At 33.1% G+C, this 18,852-nt stretch overlaps 1 protein-coding gene across 1 annotated transcript in view; it reads right to left on the bottom strand.

Moving 5' to 3' along the window:
* Nucleotides 1-18,852, bottom strand: part of LOC140163184 (proton-coupled zinc antiporter SLC30A2-like) — a 65,663-nt gene that overhangs the window by 28,708 nt on the left and 18,103 nt on the right. The window contains exons 2-3 of the mRNA XM_072186568.1: nucleotides 6,296-6,513; nucleotides 4,505-4,651 (exon numbers count right to left, since the gene is read on the bottom strand). Coding sequence (XP_072042669.1) covers nucleotides 4,505-4,651; nucleotides 6,296-6,461 — 313 coding nt within the window. The 5' untranslated portion in view covers nucleotides 6,462-6,513. The remainder of the gene's footprint in view (nucleotides 1-4,504; nucleotides 4,652-6,295; nucleotides 6,514-18,852) is intronic.

Genomic DNA, 18,852 nt, shown 5'->3' with positions numbered 1-18,852 from the left:
GTTGTGTTGTCCCTGGTTTTGTGGGAATTGGTCATGTGGTTTTCAATATAACAGTTAAAACATGGTGGATGTCACATTCTGGCTACAGATTATGAATTTGAAAATCAATAGTATGTCGTTTGCTCTTCAGCCCTACTCAGGAAGCATGCACATAATAAGTGAAGACCTGAGCGCAAGAAGACCGTAAGTCCATTTGGCCCCTCAACATGTATACACTAAAGTTTCGTATAGTTTCTTAGGGTTTGTCAATGTTTTATTAAAAATATATTGCTGCTGTTGCCTCCTGATGATACTTTAATACTCTATGTGCTAGACATAGGCTTCAATATAAAGAGTCGTTTTTAGAGATATTCTCGCAAAATATCATAAGATCCCAGCAAACACAAAAACGTTTTAATAACATTAAAATGTCGGGTTATATAAAGGTCATGATAACGTTTTAAAACGTTTTGTATGAAAACACACTACAACAATGTTTTGAAATGTTTTCAAAAAATGTTATTGTAAACTATTTTTGCAAACAATTTTGCCAAATATTGTGTCAATATTTAAATAACATTATATTGAAATATTTGAACCCAGCAAACACAGAAATGTTCTTAAAATGTTTTTTTTTTTTCAAAACCTTTTAATAACATTTAAATGTCGGGTTATATAAAGGTCATGAAAACGTTTTTAAAACGTTATTGAAAATATTTTTGGCAAACATTTTTCGCAAAATATTTTTTCAACTCCAAAATAACATTCTGTTTAGAAAGTTTTGTATCAAGTTTTCAAGAATGTTTTTGGAATGTTATTATACCATTTATATAACCCGAGATTTAAACGTTTTCTGTAAAACATTTTTGTTTGCTGAGCAGTAGATTATCAAAAAATGTTTTTTAAAGTTGTCGTTTGCAGTCGGGCGTGGGGAATGCTACTTAGAAGCATAATAGAAAGCAACTCCCTTTTGGTTCACGTTATCCTACCTGACTGGTCTTTCTACACCCTTGTTTAAACACGCCGATATATCAGTTACCTTTTTTGAAAGCTTTAACTAAACCCCTATTTTGCTTTATCAAATTTGGTGCTTTTATGCTTAAAAACATAATATCAATGTAAACCAAGTAATGTATATGTTAAATTTAAACTTTGCGAATTACAATTTTGTGTTGTCCCTGGTTTTGTGGGAATTGGTCATGTGGTTTTCAATATAACAGTTAAAACATGGTGGATGTCACATTCTGGCAAAAGAAAATGAATTTGAAAATCAATAGTATGTCGCTTGCTCTTCAGCCCTACTCAGGAAGCATGCAAATATTAAGGTCCATTCAATGACCATCTAATAAGTCACACAGAATCGGTATCAAGTGTCTAAGTGTTCGTACAGTTTCTATTCAATTCAGCTGATATCAGTTGTCAATGTTTTAATTAAAAATATATTGCTGCTATTTCCTTCTGATGATACTTTAATATTCTGTGTGCTAGACATATGCTTCAACATATTAGGGTCGTTTTTTGAGATATTCTCGAAAAATATCAAGAGGTAGCTTAAAAACAAGTTAACCAATACTAGGCTTGTTTGTACTCATTTTAATGCATTTTTCATGCTGATTCCATTATGGTCATGGAAATTTACAATTCTGCAATTTTAGAATTAATAAAAATATTAAAGTTGTCGTTTGCAGTCGGACGTAGGGAATGCTACTTAGAAGCATAATAGAAAGCAACGCCCTTTTGGTTCACGTTATCCTACCTGACTGGTCTTTGTACACTTGTTTAAACACGCCGATATATCAGTTACCTTTTTTGAAAGCTTTAACTAAACCCCCTATTATGCTTTATTGAATGTTGTGCAAGTAACGATGATAAGTGCGGCTTATTAAATACGCTGATCGTTCATAGGAATACAAAGATGTCAAATTGTACACGGCCTCTTAGTTATTAAAATGCTTAAAATGTTGTGAAATAAGATAATCAGTGGGCCATGTAATAAATATGAGCCGCTTACACTAAGGGTAAAATGCCAGAGCGCAGGGTATTAAGGTATGGGCGTAAGAGACTTCCATGGGTATAAGTATAGAGGCTACCACTGATCAAGCTCATACCACATTGAAATGGGTATCCTGGCTACCTTCGTGGCTCTTATTTAATTTAGTTCAACCGGTTTCATTATATATATTGGTACTGGTATACTGAGTTACATCGGTTGTGTCTTATTAGCGTTTCTCTGTTTTAAAGGGGCATTTCGTGATCCACAGCCTCATCCCCCCACTTTTCTCAAAAAAAGTTGAGATTTTTATATCACTGGGAACCTCTGGCTACATAATGTTTATGTACAAAATATTTCTTGCAGATTATTTCGTTTAGCAAAGATATCGTGAAATTTGAATTTCGTTCTGGTATACCAGAACGAAATTACAACGCATTATCTATGGAGCAGTGTAATACACATAATCATGCATAACTCGCAAACGCAAAATCGAAATCAACTGACATTTTGGGAATAGGCTTTTTTCGTGGATATGTACTGAAAAATGTCATAAAAAGAGGATGCTAGGATCACGAAATACTCCTTTAATATTTACTATTGCATTTTAGCTCTTATTTGTCTCTAAATGTTAAGGCTGCCAATTCTCATAATAAAATTATCCATTGTCCACAAATTGTCTTAATCACAAAGGAAATTGATCAGAGAAGAAGCAAAATCACTGTTAATTGGCACTCTGGACGTATAGAGACAAATCAGATCAATGCTGCCATGACTGCAGTCTTATGGACTGCGGGTGACTAGTTTCCATGCAGTAAGCATTTCCATGCTTTTCTGACTGTTTAAATATAACTGATTAATTTGAGAGTATGAATTCCCATCGATAATTTTAATTGATAATCCAGACGAACCGAATGCAACATGATGAGCTATAACCTAAAATCTTTACTCGTCCCGTATTTTCAGTTCAACAATGTTTGGTTAAATTCATACCCTACCGCCTGTAAAGTTTCTCTTATCTTCAACAAGCATGTCCACTTTCAGTGCAGCTTATCCTAACTAAGCCATCACCACTAAAAGGTAGAACTAACTTATTCCAATTATGGTATCTATAACGTGCCACATATTAATGAAATAAGTAGGTGAACATCTCTCTTATTTCATGTTATACATGGGTTCAACGAATCACCCCAGATACATGATACCACCTTAAAAGCCTTGCGATCTTTAACATTTGTGAGTGCATGTAAATGAATTTTAAAATGTGCTCTAGTCATGCACTTTTGAAGTTTTCGTGACACTGGTTTTAAGTATCAAATACTCATGTTCAAAAATGTTTGCCTAGCCGTCTGTGGTGTATGTAAAGATCTACAGACATCGCACACCGACATCGCCTGGTTAATAATTACATTGTACAGCAGATACAATAAAGTGAATACCCGGGATTGATGCACGTGAATGTGCTATGCACGATTTGATATTCAGACGATTAATCTTTGGATATCGGGGTAGAAAATGATGAATATCTCCCGTATTTTTTTTTATTCTAAAGAAGCCATATTTTTATGCTTTTACTTGAATATGTGTTGAAAAGATATGATAGTCGTTAGCTTGCGTATTGAGAAAGAACCGTGCGCATTGAGCTCAAAAACTGACAACAATTCTGTTATAATTACTGTCTGCTGCCAATCCCCTAACGGCAGCACAATTTGACCTCAATGCTGAGTGTGACAGACAACAGGCTGATCCCCTTCTCTTTACGAAAAGGCCTGCAATATCGGTCTTCTTTTACAAGGGAGCACAATCTTACGTGACTCTCCGAACCACGGTACGCCATGCACCCCACTGTGGTGCCTGTACGTTTAGGGCCTTAATGAGTGAGATAGGGGAGAAATGATCAAGCTCATTATCTTATAACCTTCCGACCGATAACCTAGAGCACCAAACTACTCAAACCCTCTACCTCTATGCAGAGAACGAAAATAAACAGAAACATTACAAAGTAAATAAAATATACAGCCATCCCCACCTGCATACAAAGCCTGCTAACTTAAACCATAAAAATGCAAGCAAACATTACGTGGACATCTAAAAAGATCGAAGCAGAAAGATCAGTGAACTTGAAACATAACCAAATAAAACACGAGAACGAATATAAACAGAAACATTACTAATCAACTAAAAGATACAACCATCCCCATCTGCATGTAAAATATGCTAATATAAACAATAAAAACCTCAATAAACGCATACAAACAAAACATTACGTGGACAGCGTCTAAAAAGATCGAAGCAGAAAGATCAGTGAAAAACAAAATCACTGGTAACATAATTCGTCATCCTAATTTTTTACCTGGTATAACCAGTTAATAACGCTAGAGGGCTTGGTGCTAGAGGGCTAGAGGGCTTGACTGGTTAAAACAGGTTAAAAATTAGGCTGATGAATATATTAAAAGTGATTTTGTTATGTTTTTCACGGATCTTTCTGCTTCGATTTTTAAGGCATGAAACACGTAATAAGTGCACGATCCTTACCTGCACGATGCCATCCATAGTTCATATATTTAGTGGGTGGTTTATGTGATAACCATATAGCGAATAACCCAATAACGAATCCTATGAAATCAGTAAACATATGAGCTGCATCTGTCATTATGGCAAGACTCTGGGCTAAATATCCACCTGCGGTGAGAACAAATGATTTAAGGGAAATTAGAGACATATGAACCAGAACGTCCTAAAGTGCATCAACATTTAAATTTGGATATTTTTGCATAAACAAAAATAAATGTTACACACTGTTAAACTCTGATTTTTGATAAATAATTTGTCATTTAATTAGTCATTCAATTAGTAAGCAATTAGTAATGCACGTAAATGACTAATTATATCACGATAAATCGCTAAGTCATAAATTCGTCATTAGTCATGCAAATTCTTATTCTTTACAAATTGAATATTGTAAATAAACATGATTAAAGAAATGATATTGGAATAGAATTGGAATAGAATTCCTAATAAAAAATATTTTGACCAGAAATTGAATAGTTTTGATGAGATATACCTTTCATTTTGAATAGGTTTATTATCACGTGACAATCCTAATCAAAACGGTTAGTTTCCGGTCAATTTTAACAAGTAACTATTCATACTAACCAGATCTACAAATCATTATTTGAACAGAATATCTATATCATGTTGACTTGATGCGCCCCCGGACTAAGGGGCTGTGTAATAATTATGAGCCGGGGGGAGGGCAAAAGCGGGGGGGGGGGCAAGCAATTTGTGGGGAGCCGAAAGGGGGGGGCAAGCGATTTTTGGCAAACCGAGAGGAGGACCAAGCGATTTTTGGCACACATTCTTGGGGCGCCTTTTAAATAAAACGCTCTAAAAAGGCTTAGGAAAACCGTACGGAAACGCTTAAATATGCAAATTTTCCTGCTCGCTGCGCTCGCAACATGTATATAGACCATTTAAAGTTTGCAAATTGGGATACCAAAAATAAGGGGGGGGGGGGGGCAAAGATTTTTCGGCGCGCTGATGGGGGTGGGGGTGGGGGCAAGCGATTTTTGGCGGTCCGAGAGGGGGGGGGGGCAAGCGATTTTGGCGAGTCATTTGGAAATTTTAGGGAGGCTCATAATTATTGCACAGCCCCTAATCATCCTTGTCAAATTTGACAAGTTCTTGTCGTTTTGAATAGAATCTATTCATTACATGTTTAGTGAATGATCTCCGCATCATATTTGATTAGAGGATGCCCTTGTTATTTTAAACTATAATAATATTGGCTGAGTTTCTAGTCAGTTTGATCAGAACATCTGAGTTATTTTGGCCAAAAATCTGTTATGTTCCCTTCTGATTAGTCATAAAATGATCGTTTTAAGTGTCTGGAACAATGGTTCACATGCGAATGCATTGCACTATTACGTTTATAGGGCCTTAAAATGATGGGCATATTTACCGGTGATTAACGACAATCACCGGTGATAAATTAGTTTAACAAACAGAAAACAGCTGACTGACTGTTAACATGCGGCAAGTAACTGCATCAGGCACAGGTAACTTCATGTCCTTGTCAAGCCATTGACCATAGAATGTTATGCGACTCCTTAACAGTCTGGATCCATTAAACATGTTAAATATCCATTGTATTTTATCAATATGAGTCTAATATTGCACAAGGTTATCTGATGCTTCTTATAGTCCTTATACAATCTATGTCTAATACTGATGTCAGATGACCTTCGTGACTGCTAGAAAATTCCAATGGCTTTTAATTGTATGTGTAAGTTTTGTTAAGTCAAGTTTAACGAAAAGAGTTCTTACCTATAACCTGTGCTATCATCAACGCGGCACTAAATAAACATGCTAATATAAGTTTCTTCCTCGCCTGTACTAATATTTCATGTCTGGAATGAGGTACGGAATGGTGGTGTTTCTCCACTGCCCCATAATCCGAATCAGTATTGTTGACTAGTTTCATATCATCCATATCCTCACTGTGTTTTCTGCTGATGTGAAGCCCACGAATTGGCGACCTTGGCCTGTAATGGAGATTCAAACAAGACACAGAATTATGACATTATTAGTATTTTATTTCATGTGTACATCTCATGTCATCCATTTTTTGTACTTGCTGTCAATCAAGAATAATGTATACATTACATGTAAGTGAAAAACTGAGTAGGTGGGGCATCTGCAAATGGTCGTACCTCCCTGATATGTAAATGAAAGATAATAGCAAAATCAACTCTCAAACCTGTCCAAAACTTTGGTCAGTGGAGAGAGCCAGCGGATTTCAAGTGGGTGATTATTGAAACCACATGTTTCTCATTTACTCGTATGATACAATCACAATTACTTTGACAAGTTTGACACGAGTTGTACCATCAACAAAGTTGGTTAACAATATGCAGACTTTTGTTCTCATTTGGGAAACAAAGGCCACGTATATGGCAAGCCAAGGGGTCCAAAAGCGTGGAACTGCTACGCGTAGCTTCTTTCTCGTTACGAGCAGCTGTTTGACCAATCAAAATAGTCAAATTTAATCACGTGGTTGGGTCGTTAGCTGCGCGTAGTATAGTGCTAGGTATCCTCTTTCACAATTATTATCTGGTAATTAATTTACGGAATTAGCATAGATAACGAGCGGGTAAGGAGGCCAAATCACAGCACGTGTCAAGAGAACATGTTGCTAATGCCTGGCTAAAATGACACAAAGCATATTTATTTAGTGTTTCCAAGTTTACACCGTGTTTAATAGCAAGTAACTTTATACTCGGGCTGTATTAGCGGTGGTGGGGATATGAAGGTCAAACAACAACTACTACTGATGTAAAGCGCTGTGTTAAGAGATTGCAGGGAAAGCGATATCACATGCCACTGTGTAAATATGGAGAGAGTAAAATGGCTCATCATTTTTTTTTGAAACGGGGGGTTCATAAATTTACAAAAAGTCGGCGTCAATAAAATTGCGGCCCTCACTATTTCGGCATCAAAATGTTATGACCCCCCCGACTCCCACCACCGATACACCTTACCCCCTAGACAGGCTAAAATTGTATTGAAATCAGTCTTTTTGAATACAATAACACCCTATCTGTAGTCATCTTTTGACTCCCTACATTTTGTCATTATCAAAATATGACCCCTCCCTCTTTCTTTCCAAAAAAGTATGACCCCCTATATTTGGGATCCCCTTCCGAAGAAAAAAATAGCCCCCTAAATATAGAACAATCATAATTCTGTTCAGATATTACTTTAATAGCACCTATACCATTTTTTGCTGATATACTACAGATATTTTCATTTACAAAAATTAACAACGTAATATTTGTGAGAGAGGATGTTTACATCAGCTCCACGTGTTTAAAACCGCGAATCTGATTGGTTAATAAGCTGCACGTAACGAGAAAGAAGCTACGCGTAGCAGTTCCACGCTTTTGGACCCCTTGGCTTGCCATACACGTACAGTATTTTACCGTGCGTTTGCTTTGTAATGGTGCATCCAACTGAAATTTTAATACCTATTTCATCACAGCCCATTGCGATATCGCACAGGTAAATCAGAAACATGTGTTTGTGGATTTAACCAGGGATATGAGACTCATCCCTTTGTAAAAAAAAACCCATTTACTCTCAGATGAAGACTTAGTAGTGGTATTAAAATAGTGGTATTCCATCAAAATGTGCCTTTTAATATAAGTGTATGTCTGACACTCCCTCGTTTCAAATTATAAGTTTTCATTTCTCTTTTGCTCAGAAACCAAACATCCGCGGATCGTAACATCTAAATCTAAATTTATACTACATAGTTGAGCGACAGCGATTGGCTTTTACTATTGATAATCTATGCTTTTACCCAGAGAGAGTTTTGTTGCGTTAGGAAACCTCATTGGTTAAATACTAACCGCTTTGCGCTCAGTGAGAGAGTAATACATTCAACGTTAGTGTAGAGAGGACCATAAGTATATAATAGCTTATTCCGATTATTGTCATGATTGTGCTAAGCAAATATCGGATACACGTGTTTATGTGTGTTTATATTGAATGAAAACGTGGACGGGAAAAGGACTGGCGTGGCACGGGTGCTGGCAGTATAATAAGCGTCATAAAACTTTTGTTTGTCCCCGTAAGCACAAACCATACCTCCTACCTAACATGGCATATTACTGCGATTAGTAGGAGTAGATACCAAACTGGTAAACCTCATTGCAAAAATGTATGAGCAAACCAAATGCTCAGTCGTGGTAAATGGGAAGATCACCGATTGGTTTGAAGTCCTTGTTGGTGTTAGACAGTGATGTCTTCTCTCACCATGCCTCTTCAATCTATATCTGGAGTTTGTCATGAAGGGCATCCAAAATCTAGGCTCGGACTTTGAGCACCTGCAAATCTCCACTAATGAATCATGCTGAACCAAATGCCCATTGTCAAAGTAAATAACTTCGTCTTTCTCGGTAGTAGTGTGCCCTCAGTAGAAGAGGATATTAAACGCGCACAAAGTTGGCAGCCTTGGCATTTGGTAGATTGAAAAATACCATCTGGTCTAACCATGACATCACCAGATCGCTGAAAGTAAGGATCTACCAGCCGCTCATCCTCCCTATTGCCACCTATGGGTCAGAATCCTGGGCGTTACGTGAATCCGATCGACACAGAATGTTTTTGAAATGCGATGCCTGGGGCAATGCTTGGAGTTTCCCTACTTGACAAAATCCGCAATAATTCCATCAGACAGAGTCTCAACATCACTAGCTCCATCGACGATGTTATCTGCCGGAGACGTTTGAAATGGGTTGGGCATATCTTCAGGATGCCTCAACATCGGCTTCCCCACCAAGCCTACATTAATGACTTCAGCAAGAAAAGACCACCAGGTCCTCCACTAACCAGATGGAAGGACCAAATTCAGAGGGACTTGGAAATGACCCCACATGAAGCAAAGACACAAGCAACAGACAGCACTGAATGGAGGAGGCTTACTCGGCAGAGGGCAAAGGGCCACAACGGCCTGTGCAGATAAGTCAAGTAAGTCAAGTCAATGGTCAATAAAAAGTCAATGTATCGCAGAAATGGATATAATCTCAACGCCAAGGTTTGAATGAAAAACGTTTTAAAATTATTTTCCCCCAAATTGGACAAAATAGGGTGAAGTGCAAATAAGTTGATTTTGATATAAATATATCATAATTATAACAATCATTATTCCCATTTCCACGTTTAGTTAATAAAAAAAATTTTAAATTTGAATTTGAAATAGCTACATATTTCAATCAAATAAATATCACAAAGTGGCACATGGAGTTCAAACAGTTTTGGAAATAAGCACTACAAAAGCCGTAGTAAGCATCTGCCTTCATACCCATTGTGTTGTAATATTTGACAGGTTGCCCAAGTGCCATTTCATTAAGCCTCGCATACAATAGAAACCTTCATTGTTATTTCTATAAATAGACATGTTATTAAATTTTCGTTGTTTCAGGAGAAAATCCTGTGAATTAACAGTAAGGTCAATGTTTGCAGTATATTAATGGTTTTTTATTTCACTATGACATTAATTGGTCGATATGGAATCTTCTATAAAATTGACGTATTATAACTTATTTAAAGCCACGATTTCTCCGTGTAACAAAATTTAAAATCCGTGTTACAAATTGGACGATTTCCGTGATTTTCCGTTTTCCACTATAAGTTAAAACAAACATGTTTTAAAAGTGTATTTGTCTTACATGTTACTGTAGTATGCCTAGAATCTTGCATCATAGGCCTAGAATATTGCTAGAATGGATTGTTTAATGGTTGATTATTGCTAAATAATCACTTTTCATTGTTTTATTTTGCAAATCAACACAAAAGTTAGACATTTCACACATTTTTTCACTATTTTGTGGCATTTTCAAATTTTTGTGAGCAAACCCCGAATTTCGTAAATATTTCCGTTTTTCCGTATCACGGAGAAATCGTGGCTTTAAATTTATAACCTTTACCTATACCTAACTTTTACCCTAACCCTAGACCCAAACCTTTCCACTACTCATAACGACTGCCCAGTGCCAGAAGTGGGTAAGTGCAATAGCTGAATGAAAACTTGCAATTTGCACACAGTGCTCAACTAAACATGGCAGTTACACATGGCAGCTATTATTATACTTACCCACTTCTGGCACGGTACACTGATAACCCTAAGCATAACCACATAACCCTAATATGTGACTGGACACTACTAATGAGCCGTAAAGTCGGCAAATTGTTCTCTGAGTTACAGTGTAAAATGTGCGTGAAGGTCGTATTCATAGTTACCTCAATTTGGTGCGACAAGTATCTCATCAAACACTGTTTAAACCAATCAATAATCCTATTGCTGAAGAGGATAATAAGCTTCTACCTATTTCTATAGAATCCTTAAATAGTTTTTGTCTTTGTTTGCTTTGGCTAAATCCTGTTCAAGTGGTGGATAACAAAGCATTGTATTTTGTCTAGGTATGTATAACCAACAATTAACAATGAGATGACATTCCTGAACCTCGTTGACTTGGGGATGATTTGAAATGGCCGCCAATTATGACTGTTTGATATTTATTACCAGAAATGTGGAAAAACAGACACATGTAAAGCCGAAAAGGGTACAATTTTGTTGAAAGAACAGAGTTCAACAAACCATAACCCCGCTTCTGGATATCGTTTGAAGTCAAATGATATAGCATTGCAAAGCTTATGATATATATTTTCTAAACACGAAATAAAACAAAATTGACCGGGGCCAGTCACATATTAGTAACTCTCATGCACACTTACATGCATACTGATACGCAAGTATTGAATATCTTACATCTGTAACAATTTCCTTAACTATGTCGTTTTTATATTATAAACCAACAAACACCAAACGTTTTACAGAAAACGTTTAAATGTCGGTTAAATACAGGGTATAAAACGTTTTAACAACGTTCAAAAATATTTTTCAAACTTAAAAACGAAAATAACCTAATGCTGTTTAAGGGCTGGGGTATGAACGTTTGGACAGTATTTATTGTGGGACATTAGAGCACATCAGACATATTGAATTGCATTCTGAATACGAAGAATGTCATTCTGATATCAAATAATTTTGAATTTGTGAAATTCGCAATTTAATACACATTTTATGGCAAATCATTAAAAATTGATATTTTTGATATTTAACAGTACTCGAAGTAAACTTTATAAATCTGATGATTTATACTTAAAGCGTATGTAGGTGGGATGAAAAGCCGATGATCAATTGAAAATTTTGACCTTTCGTATTGAAGATATGGATTTTTTCCCAAAACACCAACAAAAATTAGGTCTTTTTGGGAAAAAAATCCATATCTTCAATATGAAAGGTCAAAATTTTCAATTGACCGTCGGCTTTTCCTCCTTGCTACATACACTTTAAGAATATGTCATTAGATAATTTACTTCGAGGACTGTTATATATCAAAAATTTGAAAAATATCAAATTTTTATAATTTGTCATAAAATTTGTATTATATTGTGATTTTCAAAAAGGAAAATTATTTGATATCAGAAAGACATGCTTCGTATTCAGAATGCAATTCGATAGGTCTGAAGTGCTCTCATGTCCCACAAAAAATACTGTCGAAACGCAATAAACGCTCATTTTAGATCCCTTAATTGCTGACGAAATATTTTGCTAACATGTTTGCCCACAATATTTTACAATAACATTTAGGTAGCAATTTTAAAATGTTGTTGTAGTGCTGTTTCATATGTTTTAATAACTTTTATACAACCCAATATATAAATTGTTATTAAAATGTTTGCTGAGAGGCCATTTATTTGTTCACCTCAGGCATAGATAGAAACTTTAAATAGTGGAGCTTAAGTCGTAAAGTAAAAATTAAAGATTTGTTCAAGGCAGAGGGATTTTGTCTCACTTTCATTCAGGAGTCGTCCGCACTAAATCACCTTTCTCTTCAAGCTAAAACATACTCAATATTGAGTTAAAATGGAACAGCTCAATTTTTACTTAACGTTGGGTTACTTGTACTCAAAAAACTAACTCAATGTTGAGTAAAATAATGTTTATTACATTTTTACCTTGTTTCTGTTTTTACGCAGATTGAGTTATTTTGTAGAGTGTTGAAGGGAATGAAACATTGCAGCATACTCGTACAAACAATGCTACTTAAGAAAGCTTCATTCATATTACTAACCATCCGAGAAGGGCTAACGGCAATAATAATATAAAAACTTGTCGGCCTGAATAATAAAAAGAAATTAAAGCCTTAATAACACGCTAAGAATATTAGCATATTTGTACTGTCTTTACGCATAGTTAAAATTACATCTGATTAAAACCATTGTTTGTTGAAAAGCATGCAATCCTTCTGAGATTCAAGATTGAAAATGTTCTTATTTTAGTTTATCTAATTATTGTCGCTTTTCCTGACAAGTATTGTATTACAAACAAAATGATTTGTGAAAGAATATTAAGACATTTGCAATTAAAGACCTGAGCGCAAGAAGACCGTAAGTCCACTTGGCCCCTCAACATGTATACACTTAAGTTGCGTATAGTTTGGTAATCTTTTACACATGTTCAGGGGCCAAAATAAATCTTTCACAACCTTTCATGATGTTTTCACCCTGGAACATGTGTTAAACATTATAAAACACTAAGAAACTACACGTAACTTTAGTGTATACATGTTGAGGGGCCAAGTGGACTTACGGCCTTCTTGCGCTCAGGTCTTCAATTTGACATATTTCGAAGAAAACTTTTTTTTTTTTTTTCAATTTGAGCTCTTTTGGAAAAAAATCTGTATCTTCAATAAAAATGGTCAAAATCTTCAACCGATGGTCGGGTTTTTCTTCCAGCTGTATACATATTAAGTACATATCATTTAGATATATAGATTTACTTCGAGGACTGTTAAATGACAATAAAATATCAATTTGCTATAGCATCTGAATTATATAACATATTATGAAAAATCAAAAATTAATTGATATAAGACATTTCTCGTATTCAGAATGCAAGTTGTTGTGTCGTATGTGCTATCAGGTCCCACAAATAAACTGTGCAAACATCGCTATCCAATCCCCAAACCAACCGATCTTAGTTTATTTTTTAGTTGTACATTTTATTGAAGCCTAAGATGTATTGTAATTTGTACTTTTAAGATCAATGTAAAGCGCTTTGTTCATATCTAAGGCGCTATATAAATTCCGTTTATCGTTTGTCACGTACATATCCCCCAAAATAAACACGTGGACAAAAAAGTAAACGGCGCGACGTAGAAAGAATTTTAGTTAAAAATTAATACGTTCCATAGGAATACCGATTTAAATATTGGAAAAAAGGTATTGCCAGAAGAAAAACAAGGGAATGGGAAGAACATTTCACATTTATCTTGTTGTGTGTGTATAGAACAATAAAAAACAAAACAAAACAGTATGGTATCAATCGCAATCAATGATCAGCTATGGCACGATTTAGGGCAAGGTTGAAAAAGTGAGGAAATTGAACATCACAAAAAACATCACCGGGTACGCCCTCTGTTTTATTTCATCACCCACGAAAAAATGATTTCTTATGTATTACTTTGTTTTGTGATAAAAATTGTGATGTTTTATTTCATCACGCTCTAAAACAAACGATTTCTTATGTATTACTTTGTTTCGTGTTGATTTCTTATGTATTACTTTGTTTTGTGATGAAAATCGTGATGTTTTATTTCATCACGCTCTAAAACAAATGATTTCTTATGTATTACTTTGTTTTGTGATGAAAATCGTGATGTTTTATTTCATCACGCTCTAAAACAAATGATTTCTTATGTATTACTTTGTTTTGTGATGAAAATCGTGATGTTTTATGTCATCATTCTTTAAAAGAAATGATTTCTTATGTATTACTTTGTTTCATGATTAAAATCGTGATGTTTTATTTCATCACGCTTTAAAATAAATGATTTCTTATGTATTACTTTGTTTCGTGATAAAAATCGTGATGTTTTATTTCATCACGCTCTAAAACAAATGATTTCTTATGTATTACTTTGTTTTGTGATGAAAATCGTGATGTTTTATTTCATCACGCTCTAAAACAAATGATTTCTTATGTATTACTTTGTTTTGTGATGAAAATCGTGATGTTTTATTTCATCACGCTCTAAAACAAATGATTTCTTATGTATTACTTTGTTTTGTGATGAAAATCGTGATGTTTTATTTCATCACGCTCTAAAACAAATGATTTCTTATGTATTACTTTGTTTTGTGATGAGAATCGTGATGTTTTATGTCATCATGCTTTAAAAGAAATGATTTCTTATGTATTACTTTGTTTCGTGATGAAAATCGTGATGTTTTATTTCATCACGCTTTAAAAGAAATGATTTCTTATGTATTACTTTGTTTTGTGATGAAAATCGTGATGTTTTATTTCATCACGCTCTAAAACAAATAATTTCATATGTATTACTTTGTTTTGTGATGAAAATCGTGATGTTTTATGTCATCATGCTTTAAAAGAAATGATTTCTTATGTATTACTTTGTTTCGTGATGAAAATCGTGATGTTTTATTTCATCACGCTTTAAAATAAATGATTTCTTTTTTACTTTGTTTTGTGATGAAAATTGTGATGTTTTATTTCATCACGCATTAAAAGAAATGATTTCTTATGTATTACTTTGTTTCGTGATGAAAATCGTGATGTTTTATTTCATCACGCTTTAAAAGAAATGATTTCTTATGTATTACTTTGTTTCATGATAAAAATCGTGATGTTTTATTTCATCACGCTTTAAAATAAATGATTTCTTATGTATTACTTTGTTTCGTGATAAAAATCGTGATGTTTTATTTCATCACGCTCTAAAACAAATGATTTCTTATGTATTACTTTGTTTTGTGATGAAAATCGTGATGTTTTATTTCATCACGCTCTAAAACAAATGATTTCTTATGTATTACTTTGTTTTGTGATGAAAATCGTGATGTTTTATTTCATCACGCTCTAAAACAAATGATTTCTTATGTATTACTTTGTTTTGTGATGAAAATCGTGATGTTTTATTTCATCACGCTCTAAAACAAATGATTTCTTATGTATTACTTTGTTTTGTGATGAGAATCGTGATGTTTTATGTCATCATGCTTTAAAAGAAATGATTTCTTATGTATTACTTTGTTTCGTGATGAAAATCGTGATATTTTATTTCATCACGCTTTAAAAGAAATGATTTCTTATGTATTACTTTGTTTTGTGATGAAAATCGTGATGTTTTATTTCATCACGCTCTAAAACAAATGATTTCTTATGTATTACTTTGTTTTGTGATGAAAATCGTGATGTTTTATTTCATCACGCTCTAAAACAAATGATTTCTTATGTATTACTTTGTTTTGTGATGAAAATCGTGATGTTTTATTTCATCACGCTCTAAAACAAATGATTTCTTATGTATTACTTTGTTTTGTGATGAGAATCGTGATGTTTTATATCATCATGCTTTAAAAGAAATGATTTCTTATGTATTACTTTGTTTCGTGATGAAAATTGTGATGTTTTATTTCATCACGCTTTAAAATAAATGATGGTTTTATTTCATCACGCTCTAAAACAAATGATTTCTTATGTATTACTTTGTTTTGTGATGAAAATCGTGATGTTTTATTTCATCACGCTCTAAAACAAATGATTTCTTATGTATTACTTTGTTTTGTGATGAAAATCGTGATGTTTTATGTCATCATGCTTTAAAAGAAATGATTTCTTATGTATTGCTTTGTTTCATGATGAAAATCGTGATGTTTTATTTCATCACGCTTTAAAATAAATGATTTCTTATGTATTACTTTGTTTCGTGATAAAACTCGTGATGTTTTATTTCATCACGCTCTAAAACAAATGATTTCTTATGTATTACTTTGTTTTGTGATGAAAATCGTGATGTTTTATTTCATCACGCTCTAAAACAAATGATTTCATATGTATTACTTTGTTTTGTGATGAAAATCGTGATGTTTTATTTCATCACGCTCTAAAACAAATGATTTCTTATGTATTACTTTGTTTTGTGATGAAAATCGTGATGTTTTATTTCATCACGCTCTAAAACAAATGATTTCTTATGTATTACTTTGTTTTGTGATGAGAATCGTGATGTTTTATGTCATCATGCTTTAAAAGAAATGATTTCTTATGTATTACTTTGTTTCGTGATGAAAATCGTGATGTTTTATTTCATCACGCTTTAAAAGAAATGATTTCTTATGTATTACTTTGTTTTGTGATGAAAATCGTGATGTTTTATTTCATCACGCTCTAAAACAAATAATTTCATATGTATTACTTTGTTTTGTGATGAAAATCGTGATGTTTTATGTCATCATGCTTTAAAAGAAATGATTTCTTATGTATTACTTTGTTTCGTGATGAAAATCGTGATGTTTTATTTCATCACGCTTTAAAATAAATGATTTCTTTTTTACTTTGTTTTGTGATGAAAATTGTGATGTTTTATTTCATCACGCATTAAAAGAAACGATTTCTTATGTATTACTTTGTTTCGTGATGAAAATCGTGATGTTTTATTTCATCACGCTTTAAAAGAAATGATTTCTTATGTATTACTTTGTTTCATGATGAAAATCGTGATGTTTTATTTCATCACGCTTTAAAATAAATGATTTCTTATGTATTACTTTGTTTCGTGATAAAAATCGTGATGTTTTATTTCATCACGCTCTAAAACAAATGATTTCTTATGTATTACTTTGTTTCGTGATGAAAATCGTGATATTTTATGTCATCATGCTTTAAAAGAAATGATTTCTTATGTATTACTTTGTTTCGTGATGAAAATCGTGATGTTTTATTTCATCACGCTTTAAAATAAATGATTTCTTTTTTACTTTGTTTTGTGATGAAAATTGTGATGTTTTATTTCATCACGCATTAAAATAATGATTTCTTATGTATTACTTTGTTTTGTGATGAAAATCGTGATGTTTTATGTCATCATGCTTTAAAAGAAATGATTTCTTATGTATTACTTTGTTTCGTGATGAAAATCGTGATATTTTATTTCATCACGCTTTAAAAGAAATGATTTCTTATGTATTACTTTGTTTTGTGATAAAAATCGTGATGTTTTATTTCATCACGCTCTAAAACAAATGATTTCTTATTTCTTATGTATTACTTTGTTTTGTGATGAAAATCGTGATGTTTTATTTCATCACGCTTTAAAACAAATGATTTCTTATGTATTACTTTGTTTTGTGATGAAAATCGTGATGTTTTATTTCATCACGCTCTAAAACAAATGATTTCTTATGTATTACTTTGTTTTGTGATGAAAATCGTGATGTTTTATTTCATCACGCTCTAAAACAAATGATTTCTTATGTATTACTTTGTTTTGTGATGAGAATCGTGATGTTTTATATCATCATGCTTTAAAAGAAATGATTTCTTATGTATTACTTTGTTTCGTGATGAAAATTGTGATGTTTTATTTCATCACGCTTTAAAATAAATGATTTCTTATGTATTACTTTGTTTCGTGATGAAAATCGTGATGTTTTATTTCATCACGCTCTAAAACAAATGATTTCTTATGTATTACTTTGTTTTGTGATGAAAATCGTGATGTTTTATTTCATCACGCTCTAAAACAAATGATTTCTTATGTATTACTTTGTTTTGTGATGAAAATCGTGATGTTTTATTTCATCACGCTCTAAAACAAATGATTTCTTATGTAATACTTTGTTTTGTGATGAAAATCGTGATGTTTTATGTCATCATGCTTTAAAAGAAATGATTTCTTATGTATTACTTTGTTTCGTGATGAAAATCGTGATGTTTTATTTCATCACGCTTTAAAAGAAATGATTTCTTATGTATTACTTTGTTTTGTTATGAAAATCGTGATGTTTTATTTCATCACGCTTTAAAAGAAATGATTTCTTATGTATTACTTTGTTTTGTGATGAAAATCGTGATGTTTTATTTCATCACGCTTTAAAAGAAATGATTTCTTATGTATTACTTTATTTTGTTATGAAAATCGTGATGTTTTATTTCATCACGCTTTAAAAGAAATGCTTTCTTATGTATTACTTTGTTTCGTGATGAAAATCGTGATGTTTTATTTCATCACGCTCTAAAACAAATTATTTCTTATGTATTACTTTGTTTTGTGATGAAAATTGTGATGTTTTATTTCATCACGCATTAAAATAATGATTTTTTATGTATTACTTTGTTTCGTGATGAAAATCGTGATGTTTTATTTCATCACGCTCTAAAGCAAATGATTTCTTATGTATTACTTTGTTTCGTGTTGATTTCTTATGTATTACTTTGTTTCGTGATGAAA

The sequence above is a fragment of the Amphiura filiformis genome, chromosome 10 (assembly GCF_039555335.1).
Source record: "Amphiura filiformis chromosome 10, Afil_fr2py, whole genome shotgun sequence".
NCBI lineage: Eukaryota > Metazoa > Echinodermata > Ophiuroidea > Amphilepidida > Amphiuridae > Amphiura > Amphiura filiformis.
Note: the sequence above shows the minus strand (reverse complement) of the source record. Positions and strands in the feature narration are given on the sequence as shown.